This window comes from Serinus canaria, chromosome 2 (assembly GCF_022539315.1).
Source record: "Serinus canaria isolate serCan28SL12 chromosome 2, serCan2020, whole genome shotgun sequence".
In the NCBI taxonomy this organism is placed as follows: domain Eukaryota; kingdom Metazoa; phylum Chordata; class Aves; order Passeriformes; family Fringillidae; genus Serinus; species Serinus canaria.
In genome coordinates, this window is record NC_066315.1 from 63,676,571 (window position 1) to 63,699,537 (window position 22,967).

Here is a 22,967-nt window from a genome sequence, read left to right on the forward strand (position 1 = left end):
TTCCACATGGGCCTCACTCTTCCTTCCCACTGTGGACCAGATCAGTGTCTTGCGGGGTGCTCACTTCCAACCCTCTCAAGCTGTGCCCGACGGGCAAAAGCAGGGCCACCATATCAGCGGCCATGGGTGCCCTCCACTCTGGGCTGCCTGCAGTCTCCCCTGCTCCTCCGGGATGCTCCACCACTGCCATTTCCCCGCAGATTCCCAGCCGCCGCCGTGAGACACCTCTCCCTCTCCCTCTCTCTCCATTTTCACACTCCACCCACTTTTTGCTTTCTTTCTCCATCTCTGCCACCGTCTCTCTCCCTCTCTGGACTTGTCTTTATTTGGCACTCCCGGAAGCTGCTGGGCATTGCTCTCCCTGCCTGCCCGGGCAGCTGATGTGACTGACTGACACCGGCTCCCGCTGAGGAGGAGGAGGAGAAGGAGGAGGAAGAGGAGGAGGAAGGAGAGCAGCGGCGAGGCGAGGGAGGGGGGGAGCGAGTGACCGGCCGCGGATTTTCATTGCAGAGAGGAAGGGGAAAAAAAAAAAGGCTACGCGGGTCATCAAAACAGGTAACTCAAGAGCAGGCGGCGGCGGGAGGGGCGGGATGCCGGGAGCGGCCCGACCCCCCTGGCCCCGGGCAGGCGCTCCCGCCGGTAGCGGCGGCAGGAGCAGCCGCAGCGGACATCTTGGGGATGGGGAAAGTGATGTGGGGGCGACTCCGGGGGCGGCAGGGCGGCAGAGTTATTCCTTGTGCGGGCAGTGCTCTGGAAGTATCTGGGTCAGGGATCAGCGGTGCCCCTCGACTTGCCTCCTGTCACCTGCGCCGACCTGCGCACGGAAAACCTCCCCCTCCCTGCCTCCCTCCCTTCCCCCGGGTGCTAAGTGGGAAGGGAGTAATCTGGGCTGGGAGAGGGGAGACCCGAGCGAAATACCAGGGCCCGTCAGGGATTCTCTTTGGGGCCGAAGCCGGATTTCCTCCGCCGAGCCCCCCGTCAGCGCCGGGAGCGACTCCGGGGGTGCTTTCGGCTGCGGCCCAGCCCCCGCCCCAGGTCCCGGCAGCCGAGGGGTTATTAAAAATGCCCTCGGCTTGTTTGTGCAGACCTGGCTGTCAAGCGGTGCCGGTGTTGAACTCTCTTAATCAGCGTAAGATGATCTAATTCTGAGGCAGGCGGCTGTAGTGCCGGTGGGTGTTAGGGCGCCGAGCCCTTGGATCCCTCTGCCCTTGGAGCTGGAGGTGTGCGTGTGGTGCAGGTGGCAGAAGAGCCTGCGGGTTTAGCCCAGATGAAAGGGTTAAATAGCATCTTAGGGTGAGCGTCCTAAAGAAGTAATATATACCTTTACATAAAAATATGTATAAAGGATACTTCAAATACAGGTAGCTTTCAGAGGGGACGAGAGGAAGGCAAAAATGAAGACCTGTGAAGCCGAGGTCCTGCATTTTGCAGTAACTTGACATCAGGAGCACACCCCCAGAGACGCAGCCAACACAAAGCCGAGAAGAACTTGTTGTGACCTCACCCAAAAATGTGTGATCTGTCCTTTGCTTTGGGGAATGCTGTAGATTTGTATCTTGGCATTAGAGCATCAAAAGTGAGGATTTTTATCAAGTAGAATTCAGATTTTGTAATGTGTAGGTGCAGTCTTAAAAAACAGATCATCTGGGGAAGAAAGCTTTTTTTGTATACCTTACCTAATTGTTTCTGAGTGATAGAAAATGTCAGAAAAAAAACCCTTCACAGAGGCCAGTCCACTTGGAAGTAGCTGGAAGGGATCTGTTTAGCAGGGGATCTGAGTGGGATAAACCTGCAGATTTTATAAATTTGCTTCTACGCCAGACAAAAGTGGCAGTGGTTTATGGACTACCATGTTTCATTGTTTTGTGAAATTGTCATGAGAAGACTCATCCTACTTCAGAAATGTAACTGGAAAAAATATTTAGAATAGTAAAGTGGTAGATGGAATGAGTTAGAACTCAGTACTCTCAAAATATGGCCTTTTGAGACATTACTGTGATACCCTAATTTTTGTGCAAATTTTATCCTAGCATTTCCTTTTAATTGCTTATTGTGCAAATGATAGTAAACTTTTTTTCTGGTTTTATGCATTTTCAGTACCAGGATTTCATACCTCTGGCTCTATTTTGAGCAAGTTTGCACAAGAACAAAGGCAATCTACCTTCTGTAAGAAAGCTAGGCACATACAACAATATGGTCTTTTTGGTCTTGGGCTTAACAAAAATGCAAGTCTTCTGAATACTCCTATGATTCCTTTGTGTCTTTCCCCTTAAATGCTGCTCAGATGTGGAAGATGGACAGGCACAACTCCAAACTTAATGAATAAAATATGTTTTCTCAATTAAATAAAAATGAAGAGGATGTGCATTATTTACTATAATGGTAGAACCAACCTCTGACATGTTTTCATTATTCTTTGTCAGCTGTGGCTCGTGGAGAAAAGTGCTTCTTAGTGTATCATAAGGAGCAAGGGTTCTAAGATTACATGTATTAAATTCCCTCCCATCATTAGATATTCTGATCCCACTCTATAATTTTTATTAACCATGCAAAATACATTGGGCACCCTAAATTAAAAAAAAAAAAAAAGTCATTAAAATTCATCCAGATCCAAAAGTCTTGGTGATCTGAATTAGCGAGTACTGGAAAAATAGAGTGAGTAAGGAGGGCTGGAAAACCGGGCAACTTGTATTCAACTCTCAGCCTCAATGTTGACTTGCAACATCACCTGAACAAAGTTAGATAATCTATGCTTTAATCTGTGGCCTGTCAGTAACAATAAAGTTGCAGTTGGTTTGAACTCTAGGGAGAGAAATGAACTGCCAAATATGTTAAAGAATATTCTTGGTGGTTCTGTACGAGTTCTAACATCACGTGCAACAGCAGCAAACACAGTAGCTGCAGCAGTTGCTGCCTACTGGAACATCTGACTACATGAAAGAGAACATTCTGTGCTTATTAGGGCAAAACCAAAGAAACACCTATGATAGATAAGGCATACATTTTTGCAGTTCTTCTTCTGCTTTATTATGAGCTGGTTAAAGGCTTTTGCTTGATAAAGTACCCCTGATATATAAAAATAATTTAAATTCCTTTTTCTAAAACTTCAAGTGTATCTTTTGCAGTAGAGCGGACAAATGGGAACTTGTCATTTTCATGTGGTACAGAGTCCACTCCAATTGCTTACATAATACTTCAAACTCTAAAGATTCAGCTCTTCAGAATGTCACTGCTAACAACTACCCCAGAATAGCAGCACCTTTACTAAGCACTGTATGCTGAAATGACAAAAGCATGTGTGAGCACAGCTGCATCTATGGCAATGATTATGCTGATTCAGATGCTTCATCAAGAGTAGGGAGTTTGGGGCTTCTTAAACCTCTGTGACCTCTGTTGCCATTTAGCAAGACTTTATGGCATAGACACCACTACAGTGTATACACATACTGCCTACTGCTGTCTTAATTTCACCTGTGTACTTAAGGTATTCTGACTGTCAGTTTCAGGGACTTTTTGTTATTTAAAAGGTCCCATTGAGACTGCTTTTCTGAGTATATGCTAATGGGAATTTCTTTGTCCGACCCACAGTTTTACAGGAAACAGCAAGCCAAAGAGTTTGCTTGTAGAATTCCAAATACCAGTAGTAGTATGCTGGGAATTAAAGCCTTAATGCTTTTGTGGGCTGTATAAAAAAAACAGGGAAATGCTCAATTACATAATTAAATAGTGGCACATTTTTCCAAGAAGATCTGCTCAGATCCTAAGCTTTAGGCTATGCTTTGTATTAGTTTAGAGATTTAATTAATTGCTCTTTGGAAGGAATGCAAAGAATCGTTTACCTTTCTCTGTGAAATCTGTCATTGTCTAGAAACAGCAGACTAATTCACCTAGCAGCTCTGGGTCCTCTAAAGCAGTAGCCATCCTCAAAAAGGCTGACTTTTACAGGCCTCTAGGGTAGGTCCAGTTTGATTTCTCCGTGTTTCACAGGACCTCACGCTGAAATACAGGAGGGATAAATAATTAAATGTCTGAGATCTTGTATATGAGCAGGTTGCATGGATTATCATTAAAGCTTAGGACCTCATACGTAGTAACCAGGTTACCTGAGGAATTCGAAAGGGCTGTTTTAGTAGCAGTTAGCTGGCCCATTTCATCCTGAATCAGAAGCAAAGGCACAAATTGCAATGCCAGCAGTATTGCAAAATCAGTGGGATGAGTTTTAGAATGGGAAATGCATGAAGACCTTAAGTTTTTGTGACGAATAAAGATCCCAATTGAACTGCAAAGAAGAGGGAGGACTCATATGGCAAAAAGTTTGCTTAAGTCCTGCTGGCTGCTGCTATGCTGAAGAGACACTGGCTGCAGGCTGAGTGGAACAGCCATTATGAGCCTGAGACCATCAGACATAGATTGCAGCAGGATGTTCTGGTAAGAACAGGAACGCTTACAAACTTGGCTGAAATCAAGCCCAGCTATTCAGGCTTCAACATAATATGGATATGCATGAGAAGTAGGGTGTGGAAGGTTTGTGAAAGGCCACCAGCACAGCAAACAAAACTTACAAGCCTTGGTACTGAGTAACTCTAGTCTTGTCTTTTCTTCAGAAGTAATTTCACAGTTTCTGTTTTTAGAGCTTGCAATACTTTTCACTTAGTTTTAACTTCCTCCTTTGTTTTTTTCCTTTCACATCCTGGAAGTACTGTAACATTTGTACTTTGTGGAATTTACCCTTTCAGAGAGTTCAATTTGTTTGGAACCATAGCATAAAGGATCTTACTGTTCAGTTGTTATGAACTGAACTGAAGCACTTTTATAAAATCAATGCCTGCATACCGTATTTTCTCGGTTCAGCAAGGCAATCTGCTTACATAAAGTAATTGGACTTGTGACAGGTAATTAAATGGCTTGTAAGGCCTATAAAATGCTTGATTACATGAAGAGCCCAACACTAATATATAGTAAATGAGGTGGCTAAGAACACTGCATTTCTGTTGATTGCACAGATATTAAAACTTGTACACTTCATTGAGGGAGAGAAGAAAATAAAACCAAGACAAAAGACCATGAGCAGTGGTGACATGAAAAGTGAGCATAAAAGGAATAGGAGAATGTACTTAGAAACTGGGTTGCCTTGGTTATTTTAAGTCAATCATGCTTACACAAACTGTCAAGCAGTCTTGACTGCTTCAGTATATCATTAAATAATGAACTCGCTCTTTGTGATCACAAAATTCATGACAGTCAAAATTATTCAGCAAGGGATAGAAGCTCTTCACAGAACTTCCCAATAATTAGGAAGTGAACTGATACTCCAGGAGATACTAAGCACATACATGAACACATGCCATATTTTAAAGAATTCCTATTAAATTATCAGAGGCCTAATTGCAGTCCATGTTGTTGTTATTACATTGACTTATAGACATACAGCTTGATGTGTGCAATTACTCACCCATATTATGGGACTAAACTGGCATGTGATAAATCTAAAATGCATCAACAGTCTTAAAGGTATTTGTCAAAACAGAGATAGTTTTATGATGCAAGTTTTACAATTTTTCTGAACAGTGGGATGAATAGAGGCTCTATTCTTTTTCAACATGGTTTTGTAGACAGCAGCCTGATCACCAGGAGAGGGACTGAAGCAGAGGAGGAGCCAGAATGCAAACAGAAAATTATGCTTTGTGGTACCAACAGCATAAGGCCAGACAAAGGAAAACACTTGGGTAAAATGAGAGAGGTTGAACATAAACCTGCTTTTACTTTCTTCTATGCAAATGGTTTTTTGCTTATAAAAAGAAGCCCTTTAAAAACACAGGTTATGCCAAAGAAAGGAGTCCACACACAAGATAATTGATGTAGCACGCTCTTATGCACAGCCATAAGGGACTTATTCATAGCATAGCAGTGGGTTTAACACACACAGTGTGCTACAGACAGAAATATTTTATGATGAGTATACTAGAGTCAGCTAAGACTTCAGATCAACTTAATAGTGAAAATGGTGCATTCATCCACAAAAAGCAGAAGTCATACAGACATTTTAGTCTTTTTGCTATTTCAGGTATAACTGTCCATCTTAACAAAAAAAAAGTCAAAATTTTAATACTGTTTGATATACAAAACTAACTATTTTAACTAGGTTTAAAAATTAAATAATTCTCTATACTTAAGAATTAATTGCTCCCAAACAAGCTTGTAGTAGATCTAGGGGCAAAACAATAAAAAAGGCTCTGATTTGAAACTCAAATCATTCTTCTCATACAGGGCCTTACAGAGAGGTCTTCTGGTTTAATCCAAATTGACATCAGTTTGAGAAGACTCTGTTTACATTCCTCCCCTACAGCTAATGGAAAACAAAACACAAACCATACAAGGTAATGTTCCTAATGGTCTACCAACACATACTGTCTTTTCACCACGGTTCCCTTTGCATTCTCTGCCCAGAATCTTTTGTGATAGCAACCCAAAGAATTTCAAGTGCTCCTTCTTACCACCCAGCCAGTACTGAGCTGCTTCCAAGCTCTATCTGGCAATGAGGAACTCCAGAGACCCCAAGCTAGTGGGGTTCTGAATAAGAATGGGGTGCAGCAGGAATTTGGGTCTCATGGCAAAGGTGGCAAAGAGGTTGCCTACTCAAAACAGCTTGGATTTGTAGGTGTTTGAATGATGATATAGGAAAAAGAGCCATTTCAGACCCAGGCTCTCCATGTTTTTGTCAGAAATGAAGTGCTGTAAGATGCTTTTGTATTTTGAGGGGATGTTCAGGAATGCTTTTCTCCTCCCTTGATGTATGTTGACATAAATTGTACAGAGGAACTCTCAGAGGACACAGTGCTTGGGATCTATAAAATGTTCCTGACTGGCTCTCTGATAGTACCAGCTGGCAGTCTGGGGGGTTGTGTATTTTATTTAATATCTTGGTAGCAATTTATTAAAAGATTAAGAGAGAAAGCACACGTGCAAGGTGCTGTACTTCCAAGGACAGTGCTATTTTCCACTTCTAAGGCAGTGCAACAATGGTGAATACGATTAAAATGCCACATTACTGCCTATATTCTGGTTTAAGCTTCTACCCTTTTTTGGCATAGAGAGGAAATCCAAATCTGACATGTAGGATATCAGATGATGTGCATGAGTGAGACCTGGCATCGATTTTCAGGTACTAGATAACTTTGGAAGAACTGGTACTGAGTGGGGGCGGGAGAGGAAAGCAAATAAATTAACAGGTCATTTATTTTCCTTTCAAATTAATAGAATGCTAGGAAGTAAAACAAAATGTGGAACTTCGTACTCTATCTCTTGCTGATGTTTGTGAGAATCATTTCATACTTAACAAGGTAGCACCATTCCTTTGTTCAAAACCCCATTTTTACATGCCTGGTATGTCATCATACGGTTTTTTCCCCTTTATGCTACTGTACTGCTTTTCCCTGTGCATTCATTACAACTTGTTTCTTCTTGAGGATGGAGCAATATTGTCCTCTGTTGTAAGTCACATACACTTGGAATAGGAATAGTATGTGTGTGTTTTGACTTACAGTTTGCTGTTTGGGATCAGTATATCAGGAAACGCTAGTCTACAGCCAAGGTTTTTTTCCCCTTATAATAGATAAATGGTGCTTTGAAACAGCTGGGGAGGAAAGCAGTAATCTCCCAAGGCCTGTTTATAAGAAGAAAGCCACTCTTTGAGTTTCAGCGTGCTTTCTTCTACCTGGTTTTGGCTTTATTTCTTTTGTGGAAGAAATGACAGATGGTAGTACTACCACATTCCTTTAGCACTCCCAAAAATGATACCACTGACAGTAAACAGGGCAGAGCTGTGGATCTTCTGTCTTGATTTTGTGCCCAAGAGGCGGTTAGCAATGTTAGCATTTAAATGATTTGTCAGCAGATGTGTGTTAACACCTTTCCTGACTCTTAGGTGACCTTATTTTCAGTGAAGGACAGTGTTCTTCACCAAGAGAGCAACTGCATAAGGATTACACGGGAGTTGAAGTATTGTTATTTTTAACTATTTATAGGTGGTCAGCATCAGCTCTGGGAAAAGATACATGGTTAACCCTGATAATCACTTCAAGATCAAATCTTAATTAAAATTCTGACAGGTGAAATAGAGAGTCTTTCTTGAAGTAAAAACATTCTTTATGAGGGTGGAAGCATGCCACAGACATATTTACATCCTCTTTTCTTTAATGTGCAGAGATTTAATTTGACACTGTAAGTAGACCAATCTTATTATTTATTTATAATATAAGCTCTGATGCTGTATCATGGCAGATAGTATCTGCACAGAGTCAAGCTTTGCCATTTGTATTCTGATTCCTTTTGAGCTGTGGCTTTGTGGTGTCTCTTTGACCAGGCAAAGTGCAGTATGGAATAAGTAATCAGATAAACAGCTGAATATAGGCCAAGAAAATGCTGAAGTGTGTCATAACATGAGCCAAATATGTAAATCCCAATGTATAGGCAAAGATGTCAGTGTTTAGATTGAGAATGGATGAAGAGTTTTCATGCTTTTGTTTTGTTCAGTGGATGTTTAGAACAGTAACTTAAATTCCTGTGTTATTTGTAAGGTAGATGACATTGTGCCATTTAATGGTAAAGCAAGGTGTAGATGTAAGATTCGTATATGTACAAATGATTGCTTTTTTAGTGTTATGGACAGTAGTCACAAAAGTGTTTTTGCACTTTATTCATACATGACAGGCATAACTGTGAGTATTCTTTTGTGCATGATGTGTATGTACATATATGTATAGAAATAGATGCAAATACCATGTACTCATGGTTACATAAATCTACAGATAAAAAGTTAGTGTAAAGATGATGATTATTGAGTGTAATATTCTATATTAAAAGAATAGAAACCTTGCATCCCTAATATTAGGGTCAAAATGGTTTCTACTTCTGTTTAAAGAGTATGACAATATAAGATTAATATAGTGATGCCTGCTTTTGGAAGAACATTGTAGTTCTCCAGTTAATGGGACTAGAATAAAACAGTGAAGAATATAGTGAGTAAAAGACTATGTTGTAGCAGGAAGGTATTGCATAAAAAGATCCTTCAGGTATTTGAGCTGGGTTATTCCACTGAACTTCTGACACTGTAATGTGTATATTAGTGTCTTACAGAAGGTCATTTATTGGGTAATACATTAGAAGTCTGCTCATTTGTGAGACTTCTCAGACCTCCTGGTAGGTGCACTCAAATTATTGAGTTTGTAATCAAACAACTGGATTCTTTCACAGGCAAAATCAGGCTGAAGAGGCCAAAAAGTAACAGGTCCTCCATAGAAGTTTGTGTATAGTTTTTGTGACATTTGATGACATTATCAAGGAAAATTTTAAGGCAAATGAAAAAACCCCAACCTACCAGACTGTATCTTTACATAAAGAAAAATAGGTATTATACTAAAAATATATTTTAAAATACTGATGAAATTAGTTGACTGTATGCTGTGTTATGTATTATTATGCTGTGTTACACCATCCAGACTTTAGAGTGGTTGAAAAAAGAACTTTTAAAATAGACACCATTTTAGGCTTTTATGTAGCAGGGTAAAATGTGAAAAGAATGTATTCATAATATCTTTTTAGGATTAACAGTGGTTTGTTTTAAGTTTTAATATTCTCATAAAAGTTTGAATATTTCAGAAGCTCCCCTGATACATTCATCTCATTCCTGGCAAGATATTTGTAACCTTATAAAAATTTAAGGTGTGGGGTTTTTTTTAAATGAATTGATTTTTCAAACAGAATAGTGTGCATTTTGCAGTATAAAGAAAGTACATTGCCAGTGGGTACATTGCCAGGGCTGAGCAGAGGGGTGGATCCCACCCCTCTGCTCAGCCCTGGTGAGGTCACACCTGGAGTGCTGTGTCCAGTTCTGGGCTCCTCAGCACAAGGGGGACATGGAGGTCCTGGAACAGATCCAGTGGAGGGACACAAAGCTGACCAAGCAACTCTTTCATGAGGAAAGGCTGAGGGAGATGAGCCTGTTCAGCCTCGAGGGGCAACTGAGAGGGGACCTCATCAATGTCTATCAATATCTGAAGGGAGGGTGCCAAGAGGACAGATCCAGGCTCTTCTCAGTGTTATCCAGCAATAGCACAAGAGGCAGTGGGCAGCAGCTGATGCCCAGAAGTTCCACCTGAATATGAGGGAGAACTTCTTTACTGTGCAGGTGACCGAGCACTGGAACTGTTTGCCCAAAGGGGTTGTGGAATCTCCTTCACTGATGATATTCAGGAACTGTCTGGATGCAGTCCTGTGCCATGTGCTCTGGGATGACTACTTGAGTGGGAAGGTTGGACTAGATGACCCCTCTGAGGTCCCTTCCAACCTGACCCATTCTGTGATAAGACAAGAGAGCCCCTCTGAATTTTTACACTGTTCATATGCATACTGACTAATGTCATCCTCTTTTGGGGGTTTGATTTTTTACTTAATAGAAATAGGAAAACCCCATAAATTCCAGACAAAACTTTCTCACAAGAATGGTTCTTTCAAGGGTTTCATGCTGTAAAATCTTCTACTTCACTTTTAGGTCAAATACAAACCTCATTACATTTATAAAGTAAAGTCTGAAAGTCCCACCCTGTTTGAAAGGCTGCATGACTCAGAGCACAAGAGCTTTGCACGTGTTTCCACAGTCCTAGTAGCTAATTTCCTCATGCTTAAATTTTTAGAAGAAAAATATTACTATATTTTACTAATAAGAATTAGTAGTACTTGTTTGTAAATGAAAACATTTATTTCCATGGTGCTTTACTTATTAATTATAACATTTAGGAACTCTGCACTGGCTGTGGAGACACTGAAGCAGCAATGTTTGGTTCGGTTGCTGAGTGTTGCATAGTGGTGCAGTTTATTGGAATCTGCTGTTAGGCTTTTAATATCTCTGCAATACTAGCAGGCTGTTCTTTAGGAACTAATACATTTACACTTTTATTCCATGTCTGCCTAAGCATTCTAGTCTCCGAGCCATACAGGATTCAATATCTTGTGGAAGAACACCACAGGATGATGGTCCCAGAGAGCCTCTGACTCCCTGCATTCCCCTCTTACTCCTGCTTTTGCACATCCCGGTGCTGGGCAGGGGATGCAGCCTAATATGGGGGCTGGGCTGGAACTGGCCACAGGGATCATGTTAATCAAGAGCCATCATCATCACATGCACCCCTTGCTGAATGTCACTATCAGGATCAAACGCTCACAACCTTAAGTGGGGAACGTGCACATTAAACTCACTCTACTAAATGATAGGGGATTTAAACATCACTTTGCCTTTGATTATATAACTCTTTCTCACTCTGTATGGTATATAGCACTTTCTTCCTGAGAGATTGGCCAATATTCAAAAATGTCAATGCCTACACTGCCTCACATGTAAGAGAGCAGATAATCACATTGTGAGGAAAGAAGGCAATGTGTGAGTTGTTAAAAATGTAACCTAATTTCTATTTAATCTTAAACCAAAAGCACTGCAGCAGTATGCACAAGCAGGCCTCTGGATTTTTTTTTCCTATCCAAATGTTAATTAGCATTTGATTTTAAAAGCTTGGGAAACACTGGTTCATATTGGGTACTTCTGTAAGAAAAAAAGTGATGGTAAATCATATAAGAAAAATAAATGGAAGACCTTCTTGGATTTTTGTGTAGTCTTCAGTCAAGTGGCTGGGTCCTACTACAAAGTATAAAAGACTGAGGCAAATTTCAGAATGAACCTTTTCAAAAATCAGAGAGTATTAATTGGGTCTGTATTTTAGTCTCTGTAGATGCTGACTCAAATCATTGTAGGCATAAAATTTTACCAATTACTTCTATGACTATTCCAGTAATCTCAGTATCTGGTTGGGGGCCTGTATACGCATTTTGTCATAAGCTGTTCATGTGCAGACTGTTAAAAGCTACACTAGCAGTGGTTGGAACCTGCCACTTAGAAGGACGAACCAGAGCTGAGTGCTGATCTGATTCCCTTCTGACAAAGAAGCAAGTTACCCTTTGTCAGCTGCTTCACTGCAACTAATTATGTGCCCGAAAGACAGTGCTTAAAAATGAGAGTTTTACCATAAAAGAAAAAGCCACAAGATGAACAGAACTGCAGCATGAAGCAAGGACTTTACTGAGAGGGGTCTAACACTGTTTCTATCCATAATGATTTTTTTTCAGAATGGCAGAGACTCATGGCTTGATGGAGAGATTGGAGAAAGCAGTGACTCGACTTGAATCATTGTTTTCAGATTCACACAGATCTGGTGGAATGGAGTGTGATGGCATCAATGGAGTCAATGGAAGTAAGTATGTTATTTTGAACCATCTCTCTGTTATTAAAAAATTACAAATGTATATTTTTGTCTTCTAAGAGGGAATGCAATCCCACCTCCTACAAATTCTGTATCAAAATAAAGTAATATTTTAAAAAATTTATTTAGAAGTGCCATGTGACAAGCTTAGTAGCATGCACAATTCTTAACTAATATTGCCTTGAAAATGTATGATTTTACTGTTTCTTAAATATACTGTCCATGTCTCAAGCTTTATTACTCTTTCCATTTTAGCAATTATATTTACAATTTATATTGTTGTAAAGGGGAATAACCCAGCTCAAATAGCTGAAGGATCTTTTATTGTAAATAACTCCCCAGGTGGAGATGTCTGCTTGAGCCCAGTTAGCAGAAGAAATGAGACATCCCCTAAATGTGCAGCATAAATATTCCTGTAGAAGTCACCAATATAAACACTGTTGATTTGCGAGCGAGCTCTGAATTTCAGGGTGCAGATCCACTTAATTTGTTTAACATCCTTAATCAAACATGAGTTTGTTTCGAAGCATTTGCTCACTAAAGACTGCTATACATCCATGGCCTTACATTCTTATTTCTTGACCTCTCTGTTTTTTTAAGTGGCTCTCCAAAGCACTACAGTGGAGAATATACTAAAAAAGCTTGTTCTTTGTCTATTGATATCATATCATCAAATCATATTTTTCATGCCTTAATTTTTGTGGTACCTGAAAGTTATAGGCTAAATAACTTTAGATATGTGGTACTTCTAAATATGATGGAATAGAAATGCTCTTTCCTTTCTCCAAAACTTTTTTTTTTTTCATCCAGAACCCCAGCATACATCTCATTATTAGCTTCATGTTCTTTGCTTTCTGTATTTCTGTATTTGCCCTTTCTTGCATTCTCTAGAGAAGAGCACATCCCAGCATGGACTAAGCTGCTGTACAGAAGCTGCAGGACACATGGAAAGTTGCAGGCATCTTTCATTACTGACACAGCAACAAGTGAAGTGTGTGAGCTGCTGTGTTGTCCTCTATGCCAGCTGACACATGTGAGGGAACGTTGTTCCCTACACCCTTGTGTGCCATGGGCCTGCACAATGGCAGCTGCTGTGGAGCAGCTGACTGAGAACAGTGTGTTTCTGTGGCAGGAAAGGAGCATCTTCCAGCAGGCTTCCATGGCAGATGAGTTAGCCAATCACAGAAAGCTTCAGTAAAAAAGTGCTTGCACTCCAGAGAAAACCTAGGCAGCTAGCAAATTGTGGCAAAGTCAGGGAGAAATATGATCCCTATACAAACTGACAAATCAGTCACCACTAGGAATTGTGCAATTCTCAAAGAATTTAGTCATGTAATGAGTCCATTTAGGTGAATCTGTATTTATCTAGAGCACAGTATTGCAGAACAAGGGCTGCTTTCAGAACAGGAGATAACTCACCATACCAAGTACTTCCATGAAAACTGCTCGTATTCTTGACCTGACCTAAGAGCTCAGTCAGATGAAGAGATTCACCCCCCAGGGAACCAGAGCCTGAACGCCCCAACAGATCCCCAGAAGAAACCAACTGAGAAGCCTTGTTGAAGTGTGATTATAAAACACACCCACTGGGAGACTGCAGTAAGAAGCTGAGATGAGCAGCACCATGGGGTGCTTGCCAGGCTGCATGACATCTCCAGGCAGAGCTGTCTCACACAGGGACTCAGGAATTAGCTTTTGCTGGTGCAGTTGAGAAAGTCTTCAGTTTGTGTGACTGGTATGCCTACAGTGCCCCAAACAGCACTCTCTGTGCTTGTGTCACTGTGCCTCTGCAGAGGTTCATGTTGCCACAGACACTGCAAAGGAAACAGTCTTACAGGTCTCTTCTTTGTTATTCTCCTTCAAAACTGTCACTCAAGCCAGAGTGGGACCTTTTTAAAATCTTGAGTTGAAATGGAGGTATATTTCTTTCTGCAACCTTGACCTCTATCCCGTAAAAGACCATTCCATAATCAGAATTATATAAAAAAAATAACCTTGGCTTTTCAATTAGTACATTTCAGAAACAGGGTGGGAGATCTGTACTTTTACTGTTTTCCTAAATGGCATTACAACAGCAGAACTGCAAATAAATCATTCCATTGCTCTGCACAGCCCACAGCAAATTCTGCTAAATGCTTCTGGGAGTGAGCTGCATTGAATAGTAAAAAATAGCATATTTGCTTTCTAGTTCTGCATAGGAGAATTTGGTGAACTGTTATGTAAAACTCTGCTCTAAAAGGAAAACGTTACAATGAATCTTTTGGAAACACGCACAGATTTTGAAAAAGAACATAAATGGGCTTTAGAAAGCATCTCCTCAGCTAAAACCTTTTGTGCATCAGGTCATTTGAGGGGTTTACACACAAACACTTAATATGGAAGAAAGCCCAGAAATTCCTCAGAATTATAGGTGAATGACATCAAGAGAACAAAAGGAGCCTTGAAATCCCACCTAGCTGACTAACTACATTTTCTTTTTCACACAGGCCACTGCAAACTCCAGTTGCCAGAGCCTGTCTTTTATTCTGTCATGGAGCCAGATGACTCTTGTGGAATAAAGAGGGCTTTCATAACTATGAATTTGGACACAATTGTTATATAGTGCCAAAAGGTTAAATCAAATTCTCTGGGGAAAGCCTGGTACCTCTTCAGAGCAATCCTCAGGCTTTATTAATGAGGGAGAGCGGCAGGGAAGAATTTTAACCTTGTTCTCTCAGAGTCTACATATGTCATAGATTCACATGTGTCTCATTCATGCTGGGTCTGGCAAAGGTTCTGAAGCACAGACAAGACATGAGGGAGTAAAGGGAGGTTGGAAAGCATCCAAGGAAAGATAATTTTTGCTATCTTAACAGGTACCACGTAGTGCTGTGTAGAAGCCAGGTGCTTAAGAAACTGAGACTGATCTGCATTTTCTGGTTGTTCACTTAATCAGGAAACTGCTTTGTGTACCACGTAGAAAATAGCAGCTTTATTCCTCTTTTGTAATGTATAGCATACATAAAGTCAATAGGGTATGTTGTCTGGAAGACTTGTTTGAGCTTTCTTTATCCAGTGGCAGTTTCGCAAGATGAGACAACAAAAGGAGGCGATTACAAAGCCATATCTCACTGCATAAATCTACTGTCAACCCATTCCAAGGACTCTGTTACTGGAAATGGAATTAGTTGCTATTAAAAGCCACCAAACATCACAGAGATCTTCAGGAATGGAGTAGTATAAAAATAGTTGTTAAGTACAGTGCAAGTTCTTTTTAGGGGATAATATTTGGTTAAAGTACAATAGAGGATATTTGTTAAGAGAATTAGACTTCTCAGGTCCTTTGAAGGGCTGAGAGATGTTTGTTTTAGCACATGTTATTTTAAGACAAAAGAAGCTTCCCATTACATTATACACCGGAAGTTCTCTTACAGGTTCCTATTCAAGTTCTACCAAGAGCAGGATTTTTTCTCTTCTTTCTATCTAGGACAAAAATAATTTTACATCCTTTTTCACTGATTTCATAAATCAGAAATGAAGTTACAGCAATCTCCTCAGTTTCTATGACACATCTCCTCCATCTGCTACATGTCCTATGTATTATATACTTTATGAACCCATTATAATGGAATGTTCCTCTTCTACAGGCATAGCACCATATGTGGAAGCATTTGATAGGCTGCTGAATGGCAGTGTTGCTGAGTTTCTCAGGTACAGCAAGATTCTTGAAGGTGATGTGAAGACACATGTAAGTATTTACTCAGATTTTCCCATGATGATGGAAATGTACAAGGCTTGGAATCTATATGATCAACCTTGATTTCTGAGTAGAGGAGTATCTTAATAGTAGAACAAACTCTAAGTTATTAATTCTTGTAAGTGATAGCCTGGCACAACACACTGAGTACAGTTGGTTTGGGAACAGCACAGAGTTGTGCGAATTCAAAAGAAGAGATTGCTGCCTTCTACAGCACCAAAGTTAAACACCATAGAATGCAAAATATAGAAATATTCTCAGTCACAAGCAAATTGAATAGCTTTGTTGGCTGCTGATCTCTTTGCAGGACAGGAACACAATTACGAACATGTGCCAACAAATAAGTAGCAAACAACAGGTGGGCCCAAGCAATGATAACTTCCTGTGGTTGTTTTCTAGGCATGTGTATCATCATTCCAATTAAAATAGAGATTTTTTTCTGGTCATTCATTTTTATTACTAAACTAAAACTAAAAATGATTCAGCCATTTAAATGACCTTTTGTTAAAAATATAAGTTGCAGTGAGGAAGTCCTATGTTATCATTTTCATTATGACAATACTTTCTAACCTTATGATCTTAACCTTGTGATCAGCACTTGTGTCGTTTTATTTTTTTAAGCTGGTCTTCCCTAAAATGGGTGGTGATGGAAATGACAAGGGATGGAGTCATCTTACCAACAGCTTACCAATGTAGATTTGGGACAAAAAAAAACCCCAAAAAACCATCCCACATGCAAGAGAGCAGGGGTCAATGCAAGCTGGATCTGAAGGAGTAGATCCATGCCATCAGGCCTTCCTCTGTGTGTACGGTTCCCAGCTGATTGCTGCTGCTGCTCTACATAACAAACACTGTAGCCAGAAAAATGTGCAGTCCTACAAGCTACTGAGATTCATGTTGCAAGGCCAACATAAATATTCTTCAGGACAACCAAAGCAACCAGTCTGCTTTCAGAGAAAGATGACAGGATTATTCTGTGATCTGTGTTTTTTTCCTCTGGTGTTACATGTTCCGGTTTGTAGGACAGAGTTTGTGACCTAGTTAGGCCTAGAAATAGGAGGGAATAAGAAGACCAAGCAGTCCTAGGCAATCTTTGTTTTTCTAAGGAAGTGCTGCACTCCCTTTTTATTTGAAAAAGCCCAGACAATTATACTATAAGCTACGATATATGTACTTTGTTCTTCAGAGAAACTAGGGGAAAATTAATAAATGGGGGTCAGAGGGTTGGAGGAAGAATTACAAACCTAACAGAACAGAGGATTGCTCCCTGGAAAGGATTGATTCTAGCTTGGTTTTTACATTCATTAGACATCATTATTTTGCAGTTGATTTCTTACAGTTTAGATCTGAGTGATACAAAAATAGTCTTCCTACCAATACCAAGCAGGGAAAGGGATTGCAATAAACATTCTAAATTGCTAAACCCTTTTTAATATACACTATCTGTAAATGTTTAAATCATTAAATCAGTAAGTGTATTAATTTATGCATTTGTCACTATTTCTTACTCATAATTGAGTCCATATAAAAGATTATTAATAATTTGTCAGCCAAGTCTGTGGACAGTCCCTAGCATATTGTTGATGATAGTGTAATGCAAGCTGTGATATGGAGTATTTGTTAGTGCTATGAGCTTAGACATTGCATTAGCTTTCTTTACATAAAGAAACTGGTGATTCTGATTGCAGCCTACTAAATATTCTGAAATCTTAGATTCTGCATTTACAACTGTGGTTGCCTTATGCTCATGCTTATCACTGAAGCAACATCTGTGCTTTACCTTAACAAGTGGAACAAGGAGTATTTTTCTTCTGGGTGTCTTATAGACCATGTGTCCTCAGCTTTATACTTGCAGCTGCTGTCTCTTTCACATAATGAGCTGAAGGGAAGGTTGTATTTTATTTCAAAAAACACCTGTTGCCTTGAAAAACCTCACATACCTGATGGACCAGAATGGTAATATGAGAAAAAGAGAGACTTCATATTATGCTAAAGAAATGAGGGATTTAACATGATGTGTTTTGTGCTGATGGCTGTAACGATTGTGTGGTTTGTGTGCCTGGCAAAAGGAAGAATTCAGACACAACTGGCATCTGTTGGGGAGCCTGGTTCCTATTTTTTTCAGCATGCTGTACTCTAAAAAGTCTGTTGAAAGAGAACAAAACAAACAAACCACAAAAAAGAACTAATAGCTAGCTTCTGGCTCTCTTAAACACAGCAGAACAGTGGGCTTTACAAAGATTAGTTTATCAGAGTCCTGCTTAGGCTCAATCTTGAGAGCAAGATATTTCTCGTTAAATTACAGTACATATAGTACATATAGTGGTGAATCTCTGAGGTCAACTGCACTGAAGAAATGAACCACTTTTTAAAATAGAGGGAGAGTGGTTAGGCTTTTACATACTCCATTTAAAGCAAATTACCCTAAACAGCTAAGAGAAGATCATTTCCCTATTCTGTCACTGTGGAATAAAGATCTGGTGATTACGTGGATATTTATATGAAATGCAAAGTCCCCTACAGGCACAGATTTTATGAAACCACTTTCTGCTGTCCATGTCATAACTAGAGCATGTGAGGTCAGTGAAAGAGTGAATGTGGCCAGGACTGCTACCAACCAGCTGTCTTTGTCCTGACATACCAGTGTCTTGGAGACTGTCACCAACCATTACAGATTGTAACAGCCCTGAAGCTGACTCACCATATATGCCAACACCAAAAACTGTCCTTCTGTCAGAATGAGGGAAATTGAAAATCGGGATAAAACAGATTGTGACTCTGCAGCATGGGCCATGAATCCAGCACTGCAGAAAATGTGTTAAGGAAGACAAAGAGCTGCTTGTGGAAGACATAGTGTACCTTTAGATTGTGTCCCAGTGAGGAAGCTGGGTTCAGGCAGGTTTGATGGGCTCTTCATCTTGGCGTAGCAAAGAAACCAAGAAGGCCAAGAAGCAGGTTTTTGTAATGCGTTTATTATTAATTTCTTCACATTATTTTGTTTATGTGCTATCTCAAGTGGTGGAATACTTTGGCTTGAATTTGAGTAATGTACCAGATGAGACATCATGATAGGAAGAGAATGTACTGGTTCTACAAGAGAAGGATAGATAACCTCACAATTCCATATTTTAGTATTTTATGTGGTACAGAGCAGAGCATAATTGCAGCCTTCTGTCAAACACATAAGCTAATACTTGCCTTTTAAAAAATGTTTATTTGTAAAAATCTTTTAACCTCCCAACCCCACCAGTTGAAAGAACAGATTGTCTGTGTGATTCATTTATGTTCCCTCTTCTCTCATCCAAGCTATTTATCTTGGAATGGAAAACTATAAAAATATGGATGCCTTTTCCCTCCTTTCTTCCATCAACTTCCAGCTGCTGAAATGCAGAGCTCAAAACAAAAGCTCAAAGAGCTTGGGACATTCATAAATGAAGTGGTAGGTGGTTCAGTTGCTCCTTATTGGAAGAGGATTTCCATTACATGTGTGACTGCCTGAACAAGGTTATCACCAAGAAGTAAGTAACAGCATATTATCCAATCTGCAGGAGTTCTCTGTGTGCATACACTTGTTTCTTACCATGGTGAGCAGAGGAAGCAGTGTGCACCCCACAAATGTCGTATGCACGTACCCAGAGAATTTCTTTATCTATTACATGATAAAGAAAGCAGTGACGTTTGTCTTCCCAGTAAATTCCACACAAATATAAACAGAGAGCTGAAAGTAGGAGGTATGTTTTATGAGATATATATGCACTTTGCAGAGTGCCACTCTGGTTTGGACTATCAGTGAAGTTAAAAAATCCTACCTTCCTCTTTTTTTTCAAAAGAGTAGTTATGACACATGAAATAGGTAGTTATGACACATGAAATAGCTGCATGTTGTCTTTTCATGTGAGAGATGCTGTAGAAGGAGTCAATGATGTTCATAGTCCAGAACTTTGAGCAGGATGTGCTGCTGTCTGTGATACACCAAAAAAAACCCCACTTTTGCACTTTATCTTAGCTTATCTAAACGCAGTCTATCAAACCCATTATTTGACTGATTCCTCATTCACAAGGCAATTTGCTTACAGGGCAACAGAATGCACAAGTGTACTCTCGTGTTCATCTTTTGTGCTCAGAGGCTGTGCGGTTTTAAGCATTGTGTTGAAAGTTGAATTAGAGCTCAGAGAAGAGGATGATGTCAGCATGCCCAAAGAGAAGCTTGCTGTCAGGCTGCTTTTCCATTTCTGTGAGAGGTATTTTCTGCTACATGGAATAAACACCAAACCAAGGTGCTAGTGCAGGACTGGGGAAAATGGAATACAGAAAAAAAGAATAAAAAGGTAGATTTTTTGGACAGCATACAAAGTGCACTCGACTGAGAGAAAGAGTCTTAGGGTGTAGAAAATGGTAGTGCTGACTACAAAAGGGAAAATAAAATAAAATCATCAGCCTTGGAAATCTGTCAGTATTAAAGTTGATTTTGTAATGCTAATTCAGCTGTGTTTCTCACACTGTATATATACTACAAGATACTTCATAACATGAGCAATAAAGAATGTTCACTTTACTAGGAGAAGAAAGATGGAAATGGAATATATACAGTCTAGCCGAGGGGCTAATTTAGAGGTTAGTTTAGAAAAAACCTGACATTTCTAGGAGTTTTACAACTTTTGATTGCTCTGTTCTAAAGGACATTGCAGTAAATACCACTTGCTTTTCTTATTATTTAAAAAGGCAAGGAAGAGATAAAAGTCAAACAAGTATTGAAAAATCAATGCCATGGTGGCCAGCTGTGGGCCGCCGGGCTTTTAGTTGTGTATTGCTGGCACGAGAAACCTGCACCTGTAAATTCAGGGGGGATAGTGGTGGGAATATATAATGAGAACATTCCATATGGCATTTAGTCAGAAACACAGGAAATCAGAAACACAAACACTCAAGGCTGTCAAGAGTTATTCATAACCTGTTTTCATGAGAGTTCTTCGCATATGGAGCAGCCCGTGACTTAATCCATAAGCAGTTGATTTCAAAGTAGTGCAGTTGATCAGGGACCATTACAGACCATTTTTGACCAAGGTCTAAAACTATTGCCCCCTAAAAAGGATATAATGTGTATATGGTTACTCAGTGCAGTGGGACTTTCTGATCTCCCAAGGATGCTAGAAAAAGATATCAGAATTATTTGAATGGGAAACTTTATATGCAGTGTGAAAACAAAGAAAAATCCATCATGTTTGCTCAAGAAAATGTTAGATAAGTTCCTCTTACAAAAAAAATCTGATCAGGAAGGGTTCTTTAATTGACCAGATGAATTCAGAATAATATTCAGTGTTCAGACTAGATATAAGGTCCATGTTTTACTAATCAATTTACTTAATGAATGGAGCAATTAATCAAGGCATGCATTGCATTTTTGGCCATTTGAAGTCAAAGTCAGAACTGATCATATCCTTTAGCTCATGCCAATTTTGCTATCCCTATACAATTTTTCATTGAAGCCCTTTTAAGAGAATATTTGAGTCAACTGGCAGGAAACCAGTTTTTCTTAGTGGTTTTCCAGGAGAAGCAGTGTACAGATTAGAGGCATAAGAGTTCCACAAGTTGAAAACCACTGTGTCAGCTTAACCAAAAATCATAAGGTGATAAAATTACATGTCTAAAAGAGCGAGCTAAATCACAGATGGCTTTAGATTGTGAACCACCTACACTCAGAGCCACAAATACAGTGTGAGAGTGTCTCCACAAGCCCCTTGCAAAGCCATTGCCTAGGACACTTGCTGGTGTAAAGTCAGGAGAAAACTTACTAGGGGGGATTGAATAAATGGAGTTGGCACAGAGCCAGGGTCCATGAAGAAGCCTTGGTAATTACTTTTCTCTCTGTTTCAAAGAAGTCTAGGATCTAGAGAGCGTATAGGTGACAGTCATCTCAGGTACTCAGCATCACAACTGCTGTGAGGTGTGTGGTTCTCAGAGCAATAATTTCTAGTGAACCACTGCCAAGGTACACTTTCTTGATCCATCAGAAAAACAAAGACAGCATCCTTGCTATTGTCATAAGCTTGAACCTCTTGTGACTGAAGATTCTTTTTACTGGTGCTCATAGTTCTTTTATCTCTGGTGAAGATTTTGAGTTGGAATGGTAACATAATTCAAACCCATTTGTTTCAATCTCAGAAATACACATCCATGCTTTTTTTTCCCCTTTTTTTTTTTTTCTGTTTTGGGACACATGCTTGAATGATGTCATTTGTTGCCACAGGCAAAGTAAGTCTTTTATTAATTTTCAGTCTCATTCTTTCTGAAGAGCACGTGTACACTCTTTTCACTCATCTGCCTCCCCATCCCTGACCTGCTTTTATTTTGCTAGTTGGTTGCAACTGTTTTGAGTGTATAGAAATGCTGGGCTTGGAAACTGAGAAGGCTGTTCATTGTTGTCAGCAAAAATCCAAACAATGAGCTCAGAATCTGGCTCTTCAGTCAGTTTCTAGTAAAAAGGAGTTCAGTGAATAATGAGAATTAAGCCACAAGGGAAACCAGTGTGCGTTTGAATGTTGTTTTAAATAAGCTGGGAGTGCTGTCAGGAGTGATGAGGGTATAATGTGGCCACAAACGTGCGTTGCCTCTTTTTATCCAGTATGAATTGCATGATCAATATGGTCACATTTCTGAATATTGAAGAGTCCATTAGGATAGATTAAACCATGTCACTGTCACTGCTAACTTCTTTTAGTCTACCGACACCCATGAATGGAGCTATGTATTTCCACAATTAATCTGCACTGCAAAGCAGTTTAAGTATTGGTGCAGAGTTTCATAAGTTTAATTATGTGTTTTATCCCAGAGACACAGTAAAAAGATTCATTAAGCATCTTTGTGTAGAACTTTGAAGCTGAGACATTTCTTTCTTGTTGCTTTAATACATGTTCTGTTTTTAA

The 22,967-nt window shown here is 39.8% G+C and overlaps 1 protein-coding gene across 1 annotated transcript in view; it reads left to right on the forward strand.

The window, feature by feature from the left end:
- The first annotated feature begins 506 nt into the window (after positions 1–506).
- CAP2 (cyclase associated actin cytoskeleton regulatory protein 2) overlaps positions 507–22,967 on the forward strand; it is a 68,285-nt gene continuing 45,824 nt past the window's right edge. The window contains exons 1-3 of the mRNA XM_009086408.4: positions 507–555; positions 12,175–12,299; positions 15,935–16,035. Coding sequence (XP_009084656.1) covers positions 12,176–12,299; positions 15,935–16,035 — 225 coding nt within the window. The 5' untranslated portion in view covers positions 507–555; position 12,175. The remainder of the gene's footprint in view (positions 556–12,174; positions 12,300–15,934; positions 16,036–22,967) is intronic.